Genomic DNA, 24,414 nt, shown 5'->3' with positions numbered 1-24,414 from the left:
AAAGTTGGGTCATTAGATAAGCATCCAACTTTCCTTGGACTATAAAATTCCCCTAGATTCATTATAAAGTAACCAAGTTAATATTAATAATTTTGATTTATCAGTGCAGAGCTCATTTGTCACATAGGGACTTCAGTAAGCTGTTGAAGAGGTTTGAGATATAGTATTAGATCTCACCCTTAGTAGCCCTTCTTTAAAAGTTCAAACTGATCATAGGCTGACTAGATTCAGTTAAATGCTTCCATTTAAAGAAGGAAACCTCACTGTTTTTTGTTCTTGTTTTTCCTGGGAACGATTATTTTCTTCTGGTTTGAAGTACGAATTATGGTAGAACCGAAGAATGTGCTTTTCCACCATTGAGTCTTCAAGAAGTTCGGAAAGCAGGGGATCCAACTAAATTTTCTCTGAATTGCCTTCTGTGTGCAGGATTCCAGAAGTGCAGCTAGAAGGTGAACAGTAAACAAAGAGTCTTCAAATTGACTGAGTACTGGTGATTGGGTGCTTATCATGTGACCTTGGGCAAGCCCCTTCCCCTTTCTGAGCCCCAGTTTTTGTTTCTGTGGATGACAGAATTGGGACTAGAGCAACTACATTCCTTCTGGTGCTCACATTCTAACCAATATGATTTCCTCAATCCAAAAGGAAGAAATGCTCCATTCTTCCCTTAGTCATCTGAATTAATTAGCTACATAATTGGCATAGCCTAGATTTTATTTGGCTTGGCTCACTCACCTGGGTGATGGATGGATATTTGAGAATACAGCCCTCATAGTGCCCTGGAGATCCTCTGAAAGGGTGGGATGTAGTCCTTGAACTGAATCTTTAGACCTAAGGCATACTGCAAACAAATATTCGTGAGAGTAGGTTGTGAGTATGTTTTCTTTTTAACTTTAGTTAATACAAAGGAAGTAAAGGTCTTGCTTTGGCTAGTATGAAGTACCAGGAACAAGAGAATGTGACGTGTGCTGCTGTTCACAAATGATATCTCCTCATAGAGGCTTCCATTTTAATATGCTGGGTCTTGGAAAAAAAAAAAGAGAGAAAGGTGACCTGCCTTAAATGAATATAAACATGAAGAAAAACTCTCAAGTTTGGCAAATATGAACAGGTACCTGTGGAACCGAAGACCTGTTGGGAAAAAGTTATCTGTTGGGTTGGAACAGGCACAGGCTAGAGCAGTGCTGCAGGTAGAGCCTGCTGCAAGCAAGGGAGACAGAACAAGCTAGGGTTTGGTGGCCATCCTGAGAGAGCCACTGACCAGTGTGTGTGCTTTCAGTGCCAGCTCCTGGCAACATCTGATGTGAGAAGTGGAGCTAGTTACAGTTGTCTGGGGAAGTAGTATCAGAAGGAAAAGAGAGTTGGCACATGCCTATAGTCCCAGTTACTTGGGAAGCTGAAGTGGGAGGATGATGAGTTTGAGCCCAGCCCGGGCAAAATAGTAAGACCCAGCCAGGTGCAGTGGCTCATACCTGTAGTCCCAGCACTTTGGGAGGCCAAGGTGGGCAGATCACCTGAGAGTCTGGAGTTTGAGACCAGCCTGGCCAACATGGTGAAACCCTGTCTGTACTAAAAATAGAAAAATTGGCTGGGCATGGTGGGATGTGCCTGTAATCCCAGCTACTTGAGGGGCTTATGCAGGAGAATAGCTTAAACCCGGGAGACGGAGGTTGCAGTGAGCCAAGGATAGCGCCACTGCACTCCAGCCTGGACAACAGAGTGAGACTCTGTCTCAAAAAAAAATAGTGAGACCCTGCCTCAAACAAAAAAAAAAAGAAAGAAAGAAAAAAGGAAGAGGAAAGGAGAGCAAGGCCATGGGCAGCTGAGACTATCTTCAGAGAGGGAACTTGGGTTCCTTTCCTGGAATTCTTGAGACTGAGCCCTAAGGAAAAGGCAACAGCCACAGATGGCTTACCCTTACTCAAAACTTCACTTTTTTTTTTTTTTTGAGATGGCGTCTCACTCTGTCACCAGGCTGGAGTGCAGTGGCGCAATCTTGGTTCACTGCAACCTCTGCCTCCTGGGTTCAAGCGATTCTCCTGCCTCAGCCTCCCAAGTAGCTGGGACTATAGGTGTGCGCCACCATGCCCTACAAATGTTTGTATTTTTAGTACAGATGGGGTTTCACCATGTTGGCCGGGATGGTCTCTATCTGACCTTGTGATCCGTCCGCCTTGGCCTCTCAAAGTGCTGGAATTACAAGTGTTAGCCACTGCACCCAGTCCAAAACTTCACTTTTAAAACTACTTGGTGGAGCACGGTGGCTCATGCCTGTAATCCCAGCACTTTGGGAGGCTGAGGTGGGTGAATCACTTAAGGCCAGGAGTTCGAGACCAGCCTGGCCAGCATGGTGAAACCCCATCTCTCCTAATACAAAAATTAGCTGGGCGTGGTGGTGCACATCTATAATCCCAGCTACTCAGGAGGCTGAGGCACGCGAATCACTTGAACCAGGTGGTGGAGGTTGTAGTGAGCTGTGGTGGCGCCACTGCCCTCCAACCTGAGTGACACAGCAAGAGTCTGACTCAAAACAAAGAAAGAAAACTTTACTTGATTAATCACCAGTCCATTTCTTTTTGGGATTTAAATATGGACCCTCCCTCAGAGCATCTCTGCTAGGGAAGTTAGCAAAGTTGTTTGGATTACAGTCACACATCCCAAATGCCAAATGTTATAAGTCTAAGATTATTCATTGCAGCATTGTTTATAATAATGAAAAATTGGGGTCCAGGCATGTGGTAGCGCATGCCTGTAATCCCAGCACTTTGGGAGGCCAAGGCGGGTGGATCACTTGAGGCCAGGAGTTCAAGACCAGCTTGGCCAACATGGAGAAACTCCATCTCTACTAAAAATACAAAAATTAGCTGGGTGTGGTGGCCTATGCCTGTAATCCCAGCTACTTGGGAGGTTGAGACAGGAGAATAGCTCGAACCCAGAAAGTGGAGGTTGCAGTGAGCCGAGATTGATCCACTGTATTCCAGCCTGGGCAACAGAGCTAGACTCTGTCTCAAAAAAAAAACAAAAAACAAAAACCAGGCGCAATAGCTCAAGCCTGTAATCTCAACACTTTGGGAGACCAAGGCAGGCAGATCACCCTAGGTCAGGAGTTCATGGCCAACATGGTAAAACCCCCATCTCTACTAAAAATAGAAAAATTAGCTAGGCGTGGTGGCAGGCGTCTGTAGTCCCAGCTACTTGGGAGGCTGAGGCAAGAGAATTGCTTGAATCCGGGGGGCAGAGGTTGCGGTGAGCCGAGATGACACCACTGCACTCAAGCCTGGGCAACAGCGTCAGACTCTGTCTCAGAAAAGGAAAAATTGAAAGATTGGTAATAACCTAAATGCCTACTAATATAGGGCCAACTGGTTAAATAAATTATGGTACATACTTGCAATACAATATTAGGTAACCATTAAAAAGAATGAGGCAGTTCTTTTCAACTGGAGAAAGTCCACGTAAATCACAGAATTATAGAATGCTCAGAGCTGAAGTGATCTTAAAGATTAGCTAGTTCAACCTCCTACAAGAAACAAGGAAAATGATTTACCTAAGATCATACAGTCAGGGATGAGGCCATAATCCAGGTATTCTGGTATCTATTCCAATGCTGCTTCTACAAGGGGATGCCTTCTCTCCCATATTATTCTTTGAGATACTGAGGAATGCAAGGCTTTTTATGCCTCTACCATATTGAAAATCAGGATGAAGGAAGCTCACAGTAGAAATACACTTGCTTATCCCATATGTTTTGTGTTTCCCTTGTGTCTTAAAAATTTAAAACTCTGGCCAGGCGCGGTAACTCATGCCTATAATCCCAGCACTTTGAGAGGCTGTGGCAGGCGGATTACCTGAGGTTGGGAGTTTGAGACTATCCCGACCAACATGGAGAAGCCCCATCTCTACCAAAAATACAAAATTAGCTAGGCGTGGTGGTGCATGCCTATAATCCCAGTTACTCAGGAGGCTGAGGCAGAAGAATCACTTGAACCCAGGAAGCAGAGTTTGCGGTGAGCCGAGATCGCCCCATTGCACTCCAGTCTGGGCAACAAAAGCAAAACTCTCTCAAAAAAAAAAAAAAAAAAAAAAAAAAATTGAAAGTCTGCCTGTCTCTCCTAACCACACAAGATATAATGTCTGTAGAACTTGGTCTATTTGGGGCAGGCCAGACTAGCTGATGCACTAGAGCAGAAAGTCCCATAAAAGTTTTCCCTAGAAGCAGACAGATGGTTCTCCTGGGACAATGTTGAACATTTACTATAGGATGAAGAATATTATTTATAAATAATATTTCTGTTTTTTGAGATGGAGTTTCTCTCTTGTTGCCCAGGCTGGAGTACAATGGCGTGGTCTCAGCTCACTGCAACCTCTGCCTCCTGGGTTCAAGTGATTCTCCTGCCTCAGCCTCTGAAGTAGCTGTGATTACAGGCGCCTGCCACCATGCCCAGCTATTTTTTTTATTTTTTTAGTAGAAATGGAGTTTCACCATGTTGGCCAAGCTGGTCTCGAACTCCTGAACTCAGGTCTCGATCTGCCTGCCTCGGCCTCCCAAAGTGCTGGGATTACCTGATCTATAAATAATATTTCTGACCTATAAATAATATTTCTAAATAAGAAATTTCCCTGAAACTTTTTGGCTCTCGGTATTAGGTATTAGGAAAGCCTAATACTCTCAAAAACCTCAGATGTTCATTCTACATTAGCTATATGCCTGTGTTGCTTCAAATTAATTTGAGGGAGGAGGAGGTAATTTTCCATTCACTAGACAGCAGCTCACTTCTACATGTCGTCTACTCCTACATTCTCCTATCACATTGTGGATGTGAGGAATTTCCAAGATGTTAGTTTGGCTGTCATGTGTGCTCATTGATTTATATAGCTTCTGACACCAGTATGTATGTATTTGCAAGCCCCAAATTCACATAAGGACTCATATTTTTATTTCTGAAAGATGTTTCTATGAGTAGATACCTGCTTTTAATCTGACATCCATCTGTTGTCTCTGGTTAGGTGTTCACAAACTATCAAAAAATATATAAGAAAAATACCTGATTAGAATAAACCATCTGCCATTTTTCCTTCCATGCTGAAGAATTAAGCATCTGACTGTAATATGGTTTGATAAAGGAGGGTTGAGGTTGATTTAAAAAAAATTCAACTATAATAGATATCAGAGCCATCCAACATTGTTTAAAATCTACGAGAATTAGACCTAATCCTAACAATTACAAACATAGTTTATATAAGCGCAAAGTACCTGTATATAGGGGTAAAATTCTCTCATCTCTTTTCTGATCCTAGAGCAATAAGCTACACAAGAAAACTTGCTTGAATCAGGTTCCTGTGTTCATGTATCATCTTTCTAACCAACGCATGCTGTAGGTAGAGTCTTCCAGGATTGGCAGCTGAGGGGGTTTTCAAACCGTGGGCTTTGGAGACCTCAGTGTGTTAAGAAACAGGAAGGTGAGGAGGTATTATTTCATACAGGAAGGCCTCATCTAAACTGACCAACATTGACTTCCAGGCTTCTGTGGGAATTAAAGCCTTGTAGGTATTAAGATAATGATGGATGTTCCCTATTTTAGGAAGCTGGAGACAACAGCCAGTTCTGCTGGAGGAACCTCTTTTCCTGCATCAACCTCCTGAGGCTGCTCAATAAACTGACCAAATGGAAACATTCCCGGACCATGGTGAGTGTGGTTTTACATCATGGAGTTGTCCATCTGACTGAATTTTTAAAAGATCACTAGTAAATATTTGTGTGCTGCCTGGTTTGTGATCTCCGTATATAGACACTGAATGCTGCATGAGATTTAGCATCTCATAATTCTGGGCACTTATTCTATATTAGATGATTACTTATCAGTCCATTTCTTTTCAGGGGTCCAAATCTCAGACCCTCCCTCAGGGCAACTCTAGCAGGGAAACTAGCAATGTTTTTTGGATTACACACATTCCCAGATGATACAAGTGCAAGGTTTATCATTGCAACATTGTTTATAATAATGAAAGCTTGGCTGGGCGCGGTGGCTTATGCCTGTAATCCCAGCACTTTGGGAGGAAGAGGCAGGCAGATAACAAGGTCAGGAGTTCGAGACCAGCCTGACCAACATAGGGAAACCCCATCTCTACTAAAAATACAAAAATTAGCCGGGAATGGTGGCAGGCACCTGTAATTCCAGCTACTCAGGAGGCTGAGGCAGGAGAATCGCTTGAACCTGGGAGGCAGAGGTTACAGTGAGCCGAGATCTCACTCAGCTCTGCACTCCAGCCTGGGCAACAGAGCGAGACTCTGTCTCAAAAAAATAATAATAATAGTGAAAGCTTGGAAACAAGCTAAATGCTCATTAAGCAGGACCAACTGGTTAAATAAATGATGGTACGTCCTTATAATAGAATATTATGCAATCATTAAAAAGAATGAGCAGCCAGGCTCAGAGGTGCATGCCTGTAATCCCAGCACTTTAGGAGGATGAGGCAGGAGGATTGCTTGAGCCCAAGAGTTTGAGACCAGCCTGGGCAACATGATAAGACCCCATCTCTATTAAAAAAAAAAAAAAAGAGTAAAAGAATGAGGCAGTTCTATAGTGATATGGAATGATTTTCAAAATATATTCAATAAAAAAAAACAGGTAAAGAACAGTGTGGCAGGATATGTAGTTGGCTACCATTTGTGTTAAAAAACAGAAGTAGGCTGGCTGTGATGGCCCATGCCTGTAATCCCAGCACTGTGAAAGGATCACTTGAGGTCAGGAGTTTGAGACCAACCTGACCAACATGATGAAACCCCATCTCTACTAAAATTAGCTGGGTGTGGTGGCGGGCGCCTGTACTCAGGGGAGGCTGAGACAGGAGAATCGCTTGAACCCAGGAGGTGGAGTTTGCAGTGAACTGAGATTGCACCACTGCACTCCAGCCTGGGCGACAGAGTGAGACTCCATCTTCAAAACAAAACAAACCAAAACAAAAAAATATAAGTAATGTATGCATACATAGAAGTATCTCCAGAAAATAAACAAAAAACTGTGACAGTGGAATTGATATGTGTGGCTGACAAAATTTTCTTTTCATTTTATACCATATGCTTTGAATATTGAAAACTTCTAATAATAAAATATGAATGGAATAGTTCTATCTATATATATATATAATTTTATTTTTTTGAGATGGAGTCTCGCTCTGTCACCCAGGCTGTAGTACAGTGGCATGATCTCAGCTCACTGCAACCTCCGCCACCTGGGTTAAAGCAATTCACGTGCCTCAGCCTCCTTGGTAGCTGGGATTACAGGCCCACACCACCACGCCTAGCTAATTTTTGTATTTTCAGTAGAGATGGGGTTTCATCATGTTGGCCAGGGTGGTGGGTGATCCACTGGCTTCAGCCTCCCAAAGTGCTGGAATGACAGACATGAGCCACCTTGCCCAGCCTCCCTATATATTCTTGAAGATTAGATCTAGGTAGAGCCTGGACCATAGATCCCTGAAAGCTCCCCAGGAATTTCTGAGGCTAGCTAGGTTTGGTTTAATTTGTCTGTAAAGTGGAAATTCCAAGAAACGTTAGATGTTTACCCCACCCCTCTTTCAATGAACAGATGCTGGTAGTGTTTAAATCGGCACCAATCTTAAAGCGGGCCCTCAAGGTCAAACAGGCCATGCTGCAACTTTATGTCCTAAAGCTGCTAAAGATACAGACCAAGTACCTGGGGCGCCAATGGAGGAAAAGCAACATGAAAACCATGTCAGCCATTTACCAGAAAGTGCGTCACCGCATGAACGATGACTGGGCTTACGGGAATGGTGAGTCTTCCCAAAGCTCTTGACTTCCTGGAGTTTCCTGGGGTTTAGACAAAACTAAATAAATATTTATCACTCCTCTTTTGGCATGAATTGTTGCATATTTTAGATGAAAAAGTATGTGATTATAGGTCAGGCATTAATACACCAAACTTTTAAGGTTATGCCTCAAATTCTAATATGTACCCTTGTCCTATGTAAACTACAAAAATCCATTTTATAAAACAAGTAAATTGAAAGATAATTACCTTTCCAAAACATTCTTTTAAATGACAGCTTTCTCCAAAAGATTTTTTAAATTAAAACAACTTGGAGGCCGGGCGCGGTGGCTCAAGACTGTAATCCCAGCACTTTGGGAGGCCGAGACGGGCGGATCACAAGGTCAGGAGATCGAGAAAAAAATAAAATTAAATAAAACAACTTGTTATTATTACAAAGCAGTTAGGGAAAAAAAAGATAGAAAATATAAGCAAACAAACATTTTACTATATTATATATATTTTTATTTTTTATCTTTTATTTTTTGAGACGGAGTCTTGCTCTGTCACCCAGGCTGGAGTGCAGTGGCCAGATCTCAGCTCACTGCAAGCTCCGCCTCCCGGGTTTACACCATTCTCCTGCCTCAGCCTCCCGAGTAGCTGGGACTACAGGCGCCCACCACCTCGCCCGGCTAATTTTTTGTATTTTTTTTTTAGTAGAGACGGGGTTTCACCGTGTTAGCCAGGATGGTCTTGATCTCCTGACCTCGTGATCTGCCCGTCTCGGCCTCCCAAAGTGCTGGGATTACAGGCTTGAGCCACCGTGCCCGGCCCTACTATATTATATTTATGCCATATTTGTACTATCCAGAAATTGCCACCATTAACATCTTATTGTATATTCCTCCAGATCTTTTTCTATACATATATATGCATATTTTATTAAAATGAAAGCAGGTTATGTATGCTATTTTGTAATTTTCTCTTTTAACATCATCTCTACCTTTTCATGTCAGTACATTTTCATTTCATCTAATGAAGTTCATATTCACAATTTTCTAATTGTCTCAAAATGTACTTTATAGCGATTTTTCCAAGTCAGAATCCAATCCAGGACCACAGGTTACATGTGGTTGTTATATATATGTGAATTATTTTTGTTTTCTGTTTTTTTTTTTTTTTTTTTTTGAGACAGAGTCCAGCTCTGTCGCCCAGACTGGAAAGCAGTGGCATGATAATGGCTCACTGCAGCCCCTACTTCCTGGGCTCAAGTGATCTTCCCAGCTGCCAAGTAGCTGGGACTACAGATGCATACCACCACCACACCCAGCTAATTTTTAAAATTTTTTTGTAGAGATGGAGTCTCTCCCTGTGTTGCCCAGGCTGGTCTTGAACTCCTGGACTCAAGGGATCCTCCTGCCCTGGCCTCCCAAAGTGCTGGGATTACAGGCGTAAGCCACCATGCTTGGCCTCTAGCAGTCTCCCCACACCCACCATTAATGCTAACTAATTGAAGAACTAGGCCAGTTGTCCTGCAAAAGGATTTGTCTGTTTTCTTCTTTGTGGTGTTATCTACTTTATTCCTCTATCTATGGTATTACCTGTAAACTTGAAGTTAAATCTAAAGGTTTGATGAATTCACTTTAAACCTTTTTGGCTGTGGTATGTTCTAGGTAATCTTGGGAACTGTACATTGCCTCACCTCAGAAGGCAAGATATTTGGTTGAACTACCAGAACTTGTAAGATTGATCAGAGTTTGAAAAAATTTATTTTGGAGAGCTTTTTTATTGTTTTGTATTTGACCATTATTTCCATAATCGTATTTGAGAATTTTTGGTAATGACTTGTCTTTGCTGGGTTTGTAACCTGCTTGAATTTTAAAGGATGATGCAGTAAAGAGTTCAGATAACTCTACTTACTTACCTGGCAGGGAAAATACCATGATCATGAAGGTGGTTTTCCCAGGACAAGGCTTATCCATTTTACTCCAGATATGCTGACCCCTGCTATTCCCCCAAATGTGGGAAACTCAACTGCATAATTTGTGGTAGTGAGGGACTGTCTTTTCACTAAAAAAGGGTTTACAGAACTAAAGGAAACATATGATAGGCACATAACAAGCCAGGATGCAACTTCTGCTATAAGACATAAAGCACAATTATCTATTAAATTCTTGTACGTTTTTAAAACATAAAAATGTTTTATCCTGCCAATGGCGCATCTGTTGTTGCTGCCCTTATGAGCCCAAACTCACACTACACTTCCTTATGATAAACCCTTGCATGTAGGACATGAGAGATCTGGGAGATTTGTATCTTTAGCCCTGAAATAAGTGTCTAAGTGAATAGAAGCAAAACAGATTATCTGTTTTCTGTTTTTACCTTCATTGAAGCTGTCACCTCATCATCTTAAAATAAGCTGATATATAGATTTATCACATGCTGGAGGAGATTCCACAGAATCAGGAAAGTCTTCAGTAATTGGTCCATTCTGATTCTCCATGTTATATCCCTCTTGCCCCTTCCCATTCCTTGAGAGCTGGCTCTTCCATTCAGATGGCATACTCATCCCCTAGGGAAAGCTGCATAAAAGGAATTTAATTACCCTTTTGGGAAATATAATACATATAACTAGTAATACATAAAGCTAGTAAGAAAGGGAAATAATGAAAAGGAAATACAATAGAAGAAGTCCACCTCCCTCCGGGCCCTCATTTCCTTTCTCATAGGTAACCACTATTACTACTTTCTAGGCTACCCTTCCAAAGGTAATTTCTGCATATACAAGCTTATGCATGTGAGCATATGTATATTTTTTAAACCTAAGTGTCAGCATGCTGTATACTTACTTTGTACATTGCTTTTTACAAAAAAAAAAAAAAAAATTCTGAGCAGTTCCATTTTTGGAACCATGATCTGTGGTAAGAGGAGCAGTGTCTTGCATTAAATGTATTTTTCTTCCTCTCTTTCCAACACAGACATCGATGCCAGGCCATGGGACTTCCAAGCAGAAGAATGTACCTTGAGGGCCAACATTGAGGCTTTTAACAGCCGTCGGTATGACAGACCCCAGGACTCTGAATTTTCACCTGTGGATAACTGCTTGCAGAGTGTGCTGGGGCAGAGGTTGGATCTGCCTGAAGATTTTCACTATTCATATGAGCTCTGGCTCGAGAGAGAGGTGTTTTCACAGCCCATCTGTTGGGAGGAGCTGCTCCAGAATCACTGACTAAGTTCTTGTCAACAAGCATCAATAGATGGAGGTCAGCTCCAGTAAATGGTGCTCTGCTTACCCTGTCCATACAGGCTTTGTTACCAGTTCTAGGAGTGCTTGCCACAGGAAGATCAGCCTAAGAACATCCAGTATTCAGGGCTCTTCTGGGGGCTCTTGGTCCTAGAGATGGTGCAAGGGTGGGATCCTGAATCACAACAAAATGATCAACTTGCCCTGGGGTCAGTTGGGTGCCCAGTTGGCCTAGGAAATCTTTTGGTGGATCAGTCCTAGACAAGCTCTTTGGTAGGACCTCTTCCTGCTTTAGTCTTGGCTAGAACCAGGCTAGCCTTTGCTGGCTCTAAAAGAGGAAATTTGTTACAGCATTTGACCCACGGCATTCATCACAGATAGTGGGAGGTACAAGTCATAAAATAGGGAGAAAGTTTTCTTCTTGCTCACCCTGGATTCCTAGGACTTATCAGAGATTTGGAAAAACCAACTTTGAAATTAAGGTTGCATTTTAAATTTCAAATTTGGACAGCCTCTTTCTAAAATCATTAACTCTAAGATTATTTTAGCGCACCTGCACCTTCTTTGTGAAGGATGATGATTTACTATTCCCTTAATACTGCATGTTATAGAAAAGGGTGTTGTGTAAAGTGTTTTTTTCCTCATTCTGTAAGAGATCTATATTCAATGTGAAAATTATTTCCTTGTGTACTCTGTATAGGGCATGGAATGCTCTGCCATTTTTAAAGAGCCACAACCAATATGAAATATTCAGGTTCTTTCTAAGGATGTTTCGTATTTTTCTTAAATGACTCCAGTCTTAAAATGGCTGAGCACACTACAGAAAATTATCCTTTTCATCCAATTCATTTTTTAAATGACAAGTTAACTACAGGAGGCTTTATTTATTCAGATGGTATGTCCACTTGTGCTCATGATCAATATATTTTTCTAATTGAAAAGAACAGTAAGAGCATCACAGCTTACCATTTTTTTCTCCAATGTTGATTAATTATTTTTCTCCCTTTTATTGCTAGCAGTTTCAAAGTGTCATGTAGAGATTTAGCAATACTGTTTCTACCTAAAAGTATTGCACATTTCATTGAAAATATAAGAATTGATGTACCAGCCTCTTTATATTTCTCTTTTATAGCAAAATCACATACTTTTCAAGACAAACAAGGTTTTTAAAAGAGTTTGTGATTTAGTTAGGATCATATGTTTTTGTTTTTGATTTTTGTGGGTTTTTTGTTTTTTGTTCTGTTTTTTGTTTTGTTGAGACTGAGTTTCGCTCTTGTTGCCCAAGCTGGAGTGCAATGGCACGATCTCGGCTCACTGCAACCTCCGCCTCCTGGGTTGAAGTGATTCTCCTGCTTCAGCCTCCCAAGGAGCTGGGATTACAGGCATGCGCCACCATGCCTGGCTAAGTTTTTGTATTTTTAGTAGAAACAGGGTTTCACCATGTTAGCCAGGCTGATCTCAAACTCCTGACCCCAGGTGATCTGTCCGCCTCAGCCTCCCAGAGTGCTGGGATTACGGGCGTGAGCCACGGCGCCCAGCCTCTTCCAGCTTTTTTACTATAAATGTTGCCCCTCTCCCCCAACTTAGATTATCCCCCAAAGATTCACTACTGAATCTTTTTATGATGGCACCAGGTCACTTTATGCTGGAAGATCTAGTCAAAATTTGTTTGTTTACTCTGCCCCTTGTCAACCACAGTATAATTTGGAGGACATGAATAAAATACTTGACAGTATCCAAGGGAGCGATACCAAAATCTAATAAGTAAATTTTGGATTTGACTTCTTTGTGCTTTAAAGTATCAGGATTTCTGTCTTTATGGATAGGTCTTGGAGAATGTAAGTAATGGATGAAACTTTTTAAAATAATTTGTAAATTTTACCTAAGTAGGATAGTAGTCCTTATTGCAACCAAATAATTTACTGAGCATGACTCCTGTAAATTAATCTACGGTCAGACTAGTATGATTTTAATATGATTTGAGTAAAAAGATAATTTTGAAGAAAAGAGTAATCATCCATTTCTTTTTTTTTTTTTTTTTTGAGACGGAGTCTTGCTCTGTCGCCCAGGCTGGAGTGCAGTGGCCGGATCTCAGCTCACTGCAAGCTCCGCCTCCCAGGTTCACGCCATTCTCCTGCCTCAGCCTCCGGAGTAGCTGGGACTACAGGCGCCCACCACCGCGCCCGGCTAGTTTTTTTTTGTATTTTTTAGTAGAGACGGGGTTTCACCGTGTTAGCCAGGATGGTCTCGATCTGCTGACCTCGTGATCCGCCCGTCTCGGCCTCCCAAAGTGCTGGGATTACAGGCTTGAGCCACCGCGCCCGGCTCATCCATTTCTTTTAAAGCCAGATAGTATTCAATTTATGTCAAGCACAAAGAAGTTGCCCTTTTAAAAGCATGTACATGAATGCTTTTTGAGGCACAGAAGTGTGCTAAGCTTTAACATTTTGTATTTATTTACAACCCTTCTCTAAGGGAAGGTTACTTCTCAGTGCAGATGGAGAAACTGAAGCACTAAGGATAAATGATTAGTTCTCAATCACATCATTTTTTCACAGACTTGCTGGGACTAGCTTTCAGGTATTAACAGCCAGCTCCATATATTAAGGTAACCAGGCTGAATCTCCCAATTTAAGAATCCATGTATGTGGTTAGGAATAAATTAAAATTCACCAATCTCCAATGGTGATTACTTTTACTACATAGAAAAACATTATTTGAATGACTTATAGAGGATTTTTATTTGTGAATATTTCAGTAAAGTTTGGGTTGATTGTTGATAACACTGTTCATCTACTGAAGCACTTTAATAAAAATAAAATGAACTGGAATTAGAAATTTGGTGTTTAAATTCTTCAACACAAGAGAACCTCAAAATCAGATATAGAAAGGAAGGATATAGGCCAGGTGCAATGGCTCATGCCTGTAATCCCAGCACTCTGGGAGGCCAAGGCAGGTGGATCACCTGAGGTCAGGAGTTCGAGACCAGCCTGACCAACGTGGTGAAACCCTGTTCTCTACTAAAAATACAAAATTAGCCAGGCATGGTGGCGCATGCCTGTAATCCCAGCTACTGGGAGGCTGAGGCAGGAGAATTGCTTCAACCCAGGAGGCGGAGGTTGCAGTGAGCAGAGATCGCGCCACTGCACTCCAGCCTGGGCAACAAGAATGAAACTCCATCTCAAAAACGAAGGATATAATAAAGTTAATATATAAAATATTATTTTACCCCCAGAGTGTTCCCTGAGGATAGACTATCACAAGCAATAACTCCAGATCTTAGTGACTTTTAACAAATGTTTCTTGTTCATGGGTCTGGGAGTCAGCCACAGCTCTGCTCGACTCAGCTTGGCTTGCTTGGCTTGGCTCTGCTCCACAGTCGTCTTTTTTTTTTTCTTTTGTTTTTTCTTTTTTTTTTTTTTTTGAGACAGTCTCACTCTGGTGCCCAGGCTAGATTGCAGTGGCGCTGTCTCGGCTCACAGCTGTGCTTCCCAGGGTCATGCCATTCTCCTGCCTCAGCCTCCCAAGTAGCTGGGACTACAGGCGCCCGCCACCACGCCCGGCTAATTTTTTGTATTTTTTAGTAGAGACGGGGTTTCACCATGTTAGCCAGGATAGTCTCGATCTCCTGACCTCGTGATCCACCCACCTCGGCCTCCCAAAGTGCAGAGATTACAGCACAGTCTTCTTTTTCTGGCACTAGACTGATGGAATAGCCCCTACTTGGGACATACACTTTTTATAGTGAAGAGCAGAAGCAAGAGACAAACCATACCATGCAAGCACATTCAAAGCTCTTGCTTGAATATGGTGTAAATCAAATTGTTCATATACCATTGAACAAAGCAAATCATGTGGACAAGCCTAACATGAGACTGGAGAAGCATACTCTACCCACAGAGTGGCAAACATGGGTGGTATAATACTCTCGTAGTAGAGAAAGTGAATTGGTCATGAATATCTGCTCCTATATTACACACAACACACAGCCCTTCCTCAAGGAAGACCAAAAATCTTATCCAGTCATGTGAGACCTAAATTCTAGGATCTCATCTAGATGAAGGTGTAGATGAAGTGTTTCTTGATCCTGTGACTTGTTAAACAACAAGATATGTCTACCTAAAATGAACAACAGAGACCAACTCTCCAAAGCAGAGTTTATTTGGGAATAGCAGGGGATTGCAATCTGGGATATGCATGCTATGGCTGACCACAGGCTCATCCAAAGGGGTTGTGGCAAAGGGGAAGCTTTTAAAAACAAAAAGTCCACATAAACTGTTTTGAAACAAAGACCACTGGTTACAGGGGCTTGTTGCAGGAGTTGGCAGTAGCTCATGGGTGGAGACATTCATTGTTAGGTGAGTATCCTTGTGTAAGTGGCTTATCTAGAATACTGAGGTTTTGAGGAATTTTTTGCATAGTTCCCATCACAGGCATACTCAAATGAGGGCCCCTCCTCCATGACCTCAAGTCCATTTTGTTTGTTAGAGTTTGACATTAGTGACTCCATTTTGATAATTTCACAGTTAATGCATTGTGGTGGTCATGTCACAATGTATACATATATCAAAACATCAAGTTGTACTCCTTAATTATATAAAATTTTTGTCACTTTGATATCCAGGCTACATGAAGTATAAACCTATGTGAAGTATAAAACTTGCCACACTGGGACTCTGGGAACATTGGTGATAAGTGTGTGTTTAGGGTGGTTTGTAGGGGCAAAGAAAGTCTTGACATTATTTCAGAAATCCTGGGTACACCAATTAACATCTGCTTTACCTACAATAATAGGTCCAGGTCAGACTTTTTGATAATAGTGTTAAGTGTCATAGAATGTTTTCTGTAGTAAAAGAATGTTTTACAAAATACAGAATTTGCTATAAACATTTGTGAAACACCCAGTAGATTCTTTAGCAGCTGGTACTATTCTGACATATGGTTAATGCTAACACATACAGTTGGCCTTCCACGTCCATGGGCTCCACATCCATGGATTCAACCATTGTGGATCAAAAATATTTTTAAAAGTTGCTTGTGAGGCCAGGCATGGTGGCTTATGCCTGTAATCCCAACACTTTGGGAGGCCGAGATGGGCAGATCAACTGAGGTCAGGAGTTCAAGACCAGCCTTGCCAATATGGTGAAACTCTGTCTCTACTAAAAATACAAAAATTAGCCAGGCATAGTGGCTCATGCCTGTAATTCCAGCTACTCTAGAGTCAGGCATGAGAATCGCTGGGAGACAGAGGTTGTAGTGAGCCGAGATCATACCACTGCACTCCAGCCTAGGCAACAGAGCGAGACTCCGTCTCAAAAAAAAAAAAAAGAAAATTGCTTGTGTACTGAACGTGTAGAGTCTTTTTTTTCTTGTCATTATTCCCTAAACAATACAGTAAAACAACTATTTACATAGCATTCACATAATATTAGGTATTATAAGTAATCTAGAGATTATTTAAAATATACAGGAACATGCACATAGTTATATGCAAATACTACTTGCCATTTTATATCAAGGACTTGAGCATCCAAGGATTTTGGTATCCTTAGGAGGTCCTGGAACCAATCCCTCACAGATACTGAGAGACAACTATATTGTCTTAGTCTGTTTTCTGTTATAAGACTACCAGAAATTGCATAATTTTATATAAACAATAGAAATTTATATGGTTTACAGTTCTGGAGGTTGAGAAGTCCAAGAGCATGGTGCTGGTATCTGGTGAAGGCCTTTATGCTGCATCATCCCATGGCAGAAGGCAAAAAGGCAAGATAGCACACTAGACAGAACTAGGAAAAGGGGGACAAACTCATCCTTTTATCAAGAACCCACTCCTGAGAGAATCAACCTATTCCCACAATAACTCCATCAATCCCTTCGTGATTGCAGCATCTTCATGATCTAATGACTTCTTAAAGGCCCCACTTCTCAACATGATTGTGTTGGGAATTATGCTTCCAACACACAAACTTTGGGAGACATATTCAAACCATAGCACCTCTTTTTTTTTTTTTTTTTTTTTTCTGAGACGGAGTTTCGCTCTTGTCCCCCAGGTTGGAGTACAATGGTGTGTGTGACCTTGGCTCACTACAACCTCTGCCTCCCAGATTCAAGCAATTCTCCTGCCTCAGCCTCCCAAGTAGCTGGGATTACAGGCATGCGCCACCATGCCTGGCCATAGCACAAATTTTATATGATGTTTTTTGACATTAGAGACCTCAAAAAGACATTTGAGAGTAAAAATGGCTACAGTATGATTTTATTATCTATACATTAAATATAAACTTTATCTGCCTCTGAGTCTCCTCCTTTCCCATTTTCTCTGAACAAAAAAAAAAAACTAGAATGAAGAGAATAATTTACCTCCCTTATCTCATCACTCAACACAGATTGTTTATATGGTGGTGATTTAACAACATAAGGAAATGTGTAATCTCTAAAACAGTAGAACAAATAGATCAAAGCTCTATTGATACTGGTAAAGCATTGTAACAACATGCAAATTATTTCTGGAAATGTTGGTATAGGTAAGTCCCTCATGTGTTTGGAAAACCCGAGTTACCCTTACAGCTCATATGTTTTTATTTTTCCAGTAGTGAATTTTCAGTAACCTGTGGTATTCCATTAGAATTGCTGGTCTGGGGCCGGGTGCGGTGGCTTACGCCTGTAATCCCAGGACTTTGGGAGGCCGAGGCGGGCGGATCACAAGGTCAGGAGATCGAGACCATCCTGGCTAACACGGTGAAACCCCGTCTCTACTAAAAATACAAAAAATTAGCCAGGTGTGGTGGCGGGCGCCTGTAGTCCCAGCTACTCAGGAGGCTGAGGCAGGAGAATGGCGTGAATTCAGGAGGCGCAGCTTGCCGTGAGCCGAGATCGCACCACTGCACTCCAGCCTAGGTGACACTCTGTCTCAAAAAAAAAAAAAAAAAAAGAATTGCTGGTCTGGAAAGTTTATAGAAGTCCTGAACACCTTATACCTTCAAACACATTTCTAAGTGAATGAATTCTCTAAACGTTTGCCTATTCTAATATTCTCCTTAAAATGTTAAACCTTAATACTTGCAAAAAATTATTCTGCAGAAATATGTTGAAATGGGCTGTTTATGTTCTCCCCAAAATACATATGTTGAAATGCTAACCCCGGCCAGGCAAGGTGGCTCACGCCTGAATTCCCAGCACTTTGGGAGGCCGAGGCAGGTGGATCACCAGAGGTCAGGAGTTCTAGACCAGCCTGGCCAACCATGGTAAAACCCCGTCTCTACTAAAAATACAAAAATTAGCCAGGTGTGGTGGCAGGTGCCTGTAATCCCAGCTACTCGAGGGGCTGAGGCAGGAGAATCGCTTGAACCCGGGAGGCAGAGGTTGCAGTGAGAGCCGAGATCACACCATCACACTCCAGCCTGGGGGATAAGAGCGAGACTTCATTTCAAAAAAAAAAAGAAATGCTAACCCCTAAGTTGACAGTTAGGAGGTGGGGCCTTTGGGGGATGATTAGGCCATAGGGACAGAGCTCTCATGAACGGGAATAGTACCCTTTTGAAAGTGGCCCAAGAAAGACCGTTAATTACTTCCACCACGTAATGACACACCAAGAAAGCACCACCGATAAGCCAGAAAGCAGACCATCATGAGACACTGAATCTGCCTTGATCTTGGACTTCCCAGCTTCCAGAATTGAGAGAAATAAACTTCTGTTGTTGATAAGCTACCCAGTTTATGGTATTTTATTATAGCAACCTGAGGAGACTAAGACATGTTTTTGAGCTGAAAGGGATCTGAGGTTACCGAAGCCAGTCTCCATCCAATGCAGGAATTCCTTTACTAGCATCCCCTAGGTGCTTATCTAGCCTCTAATATTTTTACTGACAAGAACCTTACTACTTCACACTTTCATTAGTAACAACTGAACTGTCTATGACAGAATTAAGTGACTCAATACAATACTATCTTTTGGTATTATTTGGGCCAGAAGAACCATGATTACATTTATGGAATCCAGAAACCAAACTTTAGCTATTAGTTGCACTTTCTTCCCCACTGTATTAGTTTCCTAAGGCTGCTGCAACAAGCTAGCAGAAACTGCCGGCTTAAAACAATAGAAACTTGGCCAGGCACGGTGGCTCACGCCTGTAATCCCAGCACTTTGGGAGGCTGAGGTGGGTGGATCACGTGAGGTTTGGGAGTTCGAGACCAGCCTGACCAACATGGAGAAACCCCGTCTCTACTAAAAATACAAAATTAGCCAGGCATGATGGTGCATGCCTGTAATCCCAGCTACTTGAGAGGTTGAGGCAGGAGAATCGCTTGAACCTGAGAGGTGGAGGTGGCGGTGAGCCAAGATCGCGCCATTGGACTCCAGCCTGGGCAACAAGAGTGAAACTCCATCTCAAACAACGACAACAACAACAAACAAAAACAAAACAAACCAATAGAAACTTATTCTCTCTCTCTCTCACACACACTTTTTTTATTTTTTTTATTTTTTTTATTTTTATGAGACAGAGTCTCACTCTGTCGCCCAGGCTGGAGTACAGTGGCACAATCTCAGCTAACTGCAACCTCTACCTCTTGGCTTCAAGCGATTCTCCTGCCTCAGCCTCCCAAGTAGCTGGGATTACAGGTGCCTGCCACTATGCCCAGCTAATTTTTTCTATTTTTAGTAGAGACGGGGTTTCACCACGTTGGCCAGGCTGATCTTGAACTCTTGACCTCGTGATTCGCCCACCTTGGCCTCCCAAAGTGTTGGGATTACAGGCATGAGCTACCGTGCCTGGCCAATTTATTCTCTCTCACAGTGTGGAAGCCAGGTGCCTGCAGTCAGGTGTCACTAGGAAGGTGCTTCCTCAAAAGATGGGAGAATCTGTTCCCTGCCTCTTCCAGCTTCTGGGGGCTCTGGGAATTCCTGGGCTTGTGGTGCATCACTCCAGTCTCTGCCTCTGTGGTCACAATTCTTCCTCCCCTTCTCCCTCAAAACTCCCTCTGCTTCTCTCTCACAGGGATGCATGTGATTGCACTTAGGGCCCCCTTGGATGATCCTCCTCTAAAGATCCTGAACCCAATCACAGCTTTGGCCCTATAAGGTAATATTCAGTTTCCTGGGATTCAAATGTGTAAAAATCTTTTTTGGAGCCACCATTCAACCCACTTTACCCACTAACACTCATCAGAAGTCTAACAAATAGCAACACTGATTCATTTACTCTCTCTCTGTCATCATTAGTAGTGTAAGGCAAGTCCCAGGAGAAGTTATTTTTAATTGAAAAATGCTTGCAACTGTAAATGTAGTCAAAGGAGATTCAAGTAAAGAAAGATTTTCTGGCTTGGGTAGGGGATATGCCATGGAGAAGCAGGTATCCAGTTGAAGAATACACTTCTGTATTTATTGATATTTTAATTAAGAATATACAGGTTAAAAATTCAGAGGATACAAGAGTACGCAATGAAAAATGTAATTTCCTCCCGTCCAGATCCCTATCTCGTTCCCCAGAAGTAATGACTACCAATATTGTTTTATCCTTTCAGAAAACTTCCACGGTACTCATCCATCTCCTCCCTACCAACATTGTTTTTTACACAATTGGGAACACAAGACATGCTGTTCTATATTTGTCTTTACCATTCGTCTTGGGTATCTTTCCATATTAACGTTCTCTCATATGACTATAAATTAATATACTCAGTTAATAATATATGATTTTAATTACTTAATAAATAAGTCTTCCCTAACACCACCTTCAAATACTTTTCACCTAAGAAGGGTATAGATGGGAAGAATCGTGTGTAGCGTGTGTGTGTGTGTGTGTGTGTGTGTGTGTGTGTGTGTTGTGGTGGGGATGGGGTTAAGGGAGATTCACTCAGTTCCTGTAGCAATAGGTCAAAACAGTCTGACATATCATTTCCTTCCAGCAGTTCTGGTTATTCAGACTCTCAAATCCTGTAAATGTAATGAGATGGTGCCCGAGTGTGCTATGGGGAGGTGTTCAGGCTGTTTGCTCCTTTAGTAATTAGCCAGATTTAAATTTCAAAAATCAAGAATTGTTAATTTTTACTTTTATTTTATAGAAAAGAAAATAACCAAAGTCTTTCTAGGGAACCACAAGACTACAAAAGTCATCCCACCTCTGCTCAAACACCTTCAGGGAAAGTGACTTCTTTACTAAGTAAGACAGTGCCATCTGTCCCCTTGCCTCCAAATGGAAACATTACTTCAAACATTCTGTAACTTTTTGTTCAAATGCTTAATGGAACTGACAGGACAAAGATCTTCTATGTGGATGCCTGTGAAAATATGTCTTTGCCAGAAGACAATATTTCACCCAGAAAGGCAGTACAGCATAATGGCTCAGATAGAGGGTGCTAGACCCAACTTGGTGAGCTATTGTATCACGCTCTGCCTCTATTAGCTGTGTGATATGCGACAGATGATTTAGTCTCTCTATGCTTCAGACTCCCCATCTGTAAAGTGGGGCTAATATTCCTACTTACCTTCTATGGTTGTATTAAATGAGTATACATGATTTGTATATATAGTGCTTAGGAGAATGCTTACTAAATATGAGTGCCCAATAATTACTATTATTTTTCCTACCTCATTCCCCTCCCTCTCAATCCCCCAGCAAGAATAATAAATAGCATTTTAACTCTCTAGATCAGGGATTGGCAAATTAACAGCCCATGGGCCAACTCTAGCCTACTACCAGTTTTTATACAGCCCATGAGCTAAGAAAACATTTTTACATTTTTAAATGGGAAAAATCCAAAGAAGAAAAATACATTCTGACACATGAAAATGAACACAGATGTGCTCATTTGTTTACATGTGGTTTGTATGGTCATGCATTGCTTAGTGATGGGGATACTTTCTGAGAAATGCATCATAAGGCAATTTCGTCCTCGTGCAAATACCATAGAGTGCACTTACACAAACCTAGGTGGTATGGCCTCCTGCACACCTGGACTATATGGTATAACCTATGGCTCCTAGGCTACAAACCTGCACAGCATGTTACTGTACTGAAGACTGCAGGCAATTGTAACACAAGAGTGGGTATTTGTGTATCTAAACATAGAAAAGACACAGTAAAAATAAAGTAAAATACAGTAAAAATGGTAGACCTGTAGAGGGCACTTATCATGAATGGAGACTGCAGGGCTGAAATTGAGTGGTGTGTGCAGGTGAAGGCCTAGGACATTGTTACATACTCCTGTTGACTTTATGAACACTCTACACTTAAGCTACCCTAAACGTATTTAAATTTTTTAATTCAATAACAAATTAACCTTTGCTCACTGTAACTTTCTTACTTTATAAACTTTTTAATATTTTTAAACTTTTTGACTCTTCTGTAATAACACTTAGCTTAAAACACACACATTTTTGTGAAGCTGTACAAAAATACTTTCTTTCCTTATATCCTTATTCTCTAAGCTTTCTCTATGTTTAATTTTTTTTAGTTTTTAAACTTTATTGTTAAAAACTAAGAAATACATTAACCTAGAGGCCTACACAGGGTCAGGATCATGAAGACATCACTGGGTGATGAGAGTTTTTCAGTCCCATTATAATCTTATGGGACCACTGTTGTATATGTGGTTCACCACTGACCAAAATGCCGTTATGCGGTGCATAGCCTATAACTGCTTTTATGCTACATCAGCACAGTTTAATAGTTGTAAAAGAGGACACAGGGCCGGGCGAGGCGGCTCACACCTGAAATCCCAGCACTTTGGGAGGCTGAGGCAGGTGGATCACAAGGTCAGGAGTTCGAGACCAGCCTGGCCAACATGGTGAAACCCCCGTCTCTACTAAAAATACGAAAATTAGCCAGGCATGGTGGCGGGCGCCTGTAATCCCAGCTACTCAGGAGACAGAGGCAGGAGAATTGCTTGAACCTGGTAGACGGAAGTTGCAATGAGCCGAGATCATGCCATTGCATTCCAGTCTGGGTGACAGAGCAAGACTCTGTCTCAAAAAAAAAGAGGACACAGGGCCCACAAAGTTTAAAATTTTTACTCTCTGGCCCTTCACAGAGTTTGCTGACCTCTGCCCTGGATATGAATGACTCTTCTCCTAAGTCTGCCCCAGCTGGCCGTGCATCCCAACATCTTGCATTCTCACTGCTAGGACCCTAGTGGGTGACCAGAGGAAATTACCTACAAAGAGCGGTTTATTTTTTCTGTAACTTCTTATTTAATATAAGGGCTACCAAGGGTGGGGCTATCATGAAATGAATCCAGTGATATACTATTGCACTTAATGAAATAGAAACAAAAAGAGAAAGAAAAAAATAAAGGAATGATGGAAAGAAGATGCCACCAGAGTAGAAAAGAGGAAATAAGAATTTCTAAGTGTAACTTCTAAGAAAGATAGTGATAGAATATTCTAAGTTTGGATTTTCTAAGAATGCATGCTTCAATTCTGGTAATTTTTAAAAAGAACAGCACAGTTAGCATTACTATTTATAAAGAAGGCATAAGGATGTGTATTCATAAATAGATAAAATTAGTGCTATTCTGATGTGAGAATGAATAGTTATCTAAATTTAACATCTTCTTCCACTTTACACAGGAAGATTTGCTCAGTTCTTGTGGAATAAACATCTAAGGTCCTAAACATTGAGTGATTCTTAAGTAAACTGGCATTTAAGACAAATGCATATATAATCAATGATGTTCTGATACTAGCAAGAATCTGAAATATGTGCTATAACAAAGTCTACCATCCAGCCACACACCTCAGCAGCCCTCCTTACCTCCCTGCAAGTCCATGCTAAGGCTTTCTTCCGTGTAAAGGCTGAAGATCCATTTGGTTGATAGAAAACAGTCCTGCCACTGAAATTGTTTCAATCATCACTAGACCATGCATTTTATATCCTGCCTGTCCACTAGCAAAACATGTTTGCTTGTGCTTTATATCTTTTAAAGCAAGGCTTCTTGGAAACACTTTAAATTTACATAGCAGGCTGGGTGCAGTGAATCATGCCTGTAATTCTAGCACTTTGGGGGGCCCAGGGAGGATCACTTGAGCTCAGGAGTTTGAGACCAGACTGAGCAACACAGGGAGACCCTGTCTCTACAAAAAATTAAAAATAAAAAAAATTAGCCTGGCTTGGTGGTGCTAGCCTGTGGTCCCAGCTACTGGGGAGGGTCAGGTGGGAGGATCACTTGAGCCCAGGAATTCGAGGCTGCAGTGAGCTATGATTGCATCACTGTACTCCAGCCTGGGCAACAGAGCAAGACGCTGTCTCAAAATAAATAAATAATAATAATAATTAATTCACATAGTACTTTCACAGTTATTCTATCATATTGCTTTCACAGCAACCTAAGGGGAAAAAGCGAAGCTCAGAGAATTGCCCAACTAATAAGTACTGAGGCCAAGATGTGAACTCACATTTTCTG

General features: G+C 41.6%; 1 protein-coding gene and 1 pseudogene across 2 annotated transcripts in view; both read left to right on the top strand.

Moving 5' to 3' along the window:
• Positions 1-12,268, top strand: part of STRIP2 (striatin interacting protein 2) — a 57,842-nt gene extending 45,574 nt beyond the window's left edge. For both annotated transcript variants that reach the window (XM_010378767.2, XM_030931848.1), the window contains 3 exons: positions 5,580-5,684; positions 7,587-7,791; positions 10,745-12,268. In XM_010378767.2, coding sequence (XP_010377069.1) covers positions 5,580-5,684; positions 7,587-7,791; positions 10,745-10,995 — 561 coding nt within the window. In that variant the 3' untranslated portion in view covers positions 10,996-12,268. The remainder of the gene's footprint in view (positions 1-5,579; positions 5,685-7,586; positions 7,792-10,744) is intronic.
• Positions 9,683-9,835, top strand: LOC115898526 (annotated as a pseudogene).
• Positions 12,269-24,414: the final 12,146 nt, after the last annotated feature.

The sequence above is a fragment of the Rhinopithecus roxellana genome, chromosome 6, assembly GCF_007565055.1.
Source record: "Rhinopithecus roxellana isolate Shanxi Qingling chromosome 6, ASM756505v1, whole genome shotgun sequence".
NCBI classification, from domain to species: domain Eukaryota; kingdom Metazoa; phylum Chordata; class Mammalia; order Primates; family Cercopithecidae; genus Rhinopithecus; species Rhinopithecus roxellana.
This window is presented reverse-complemented; position numbering and strand designations above follow the sequence as displayed.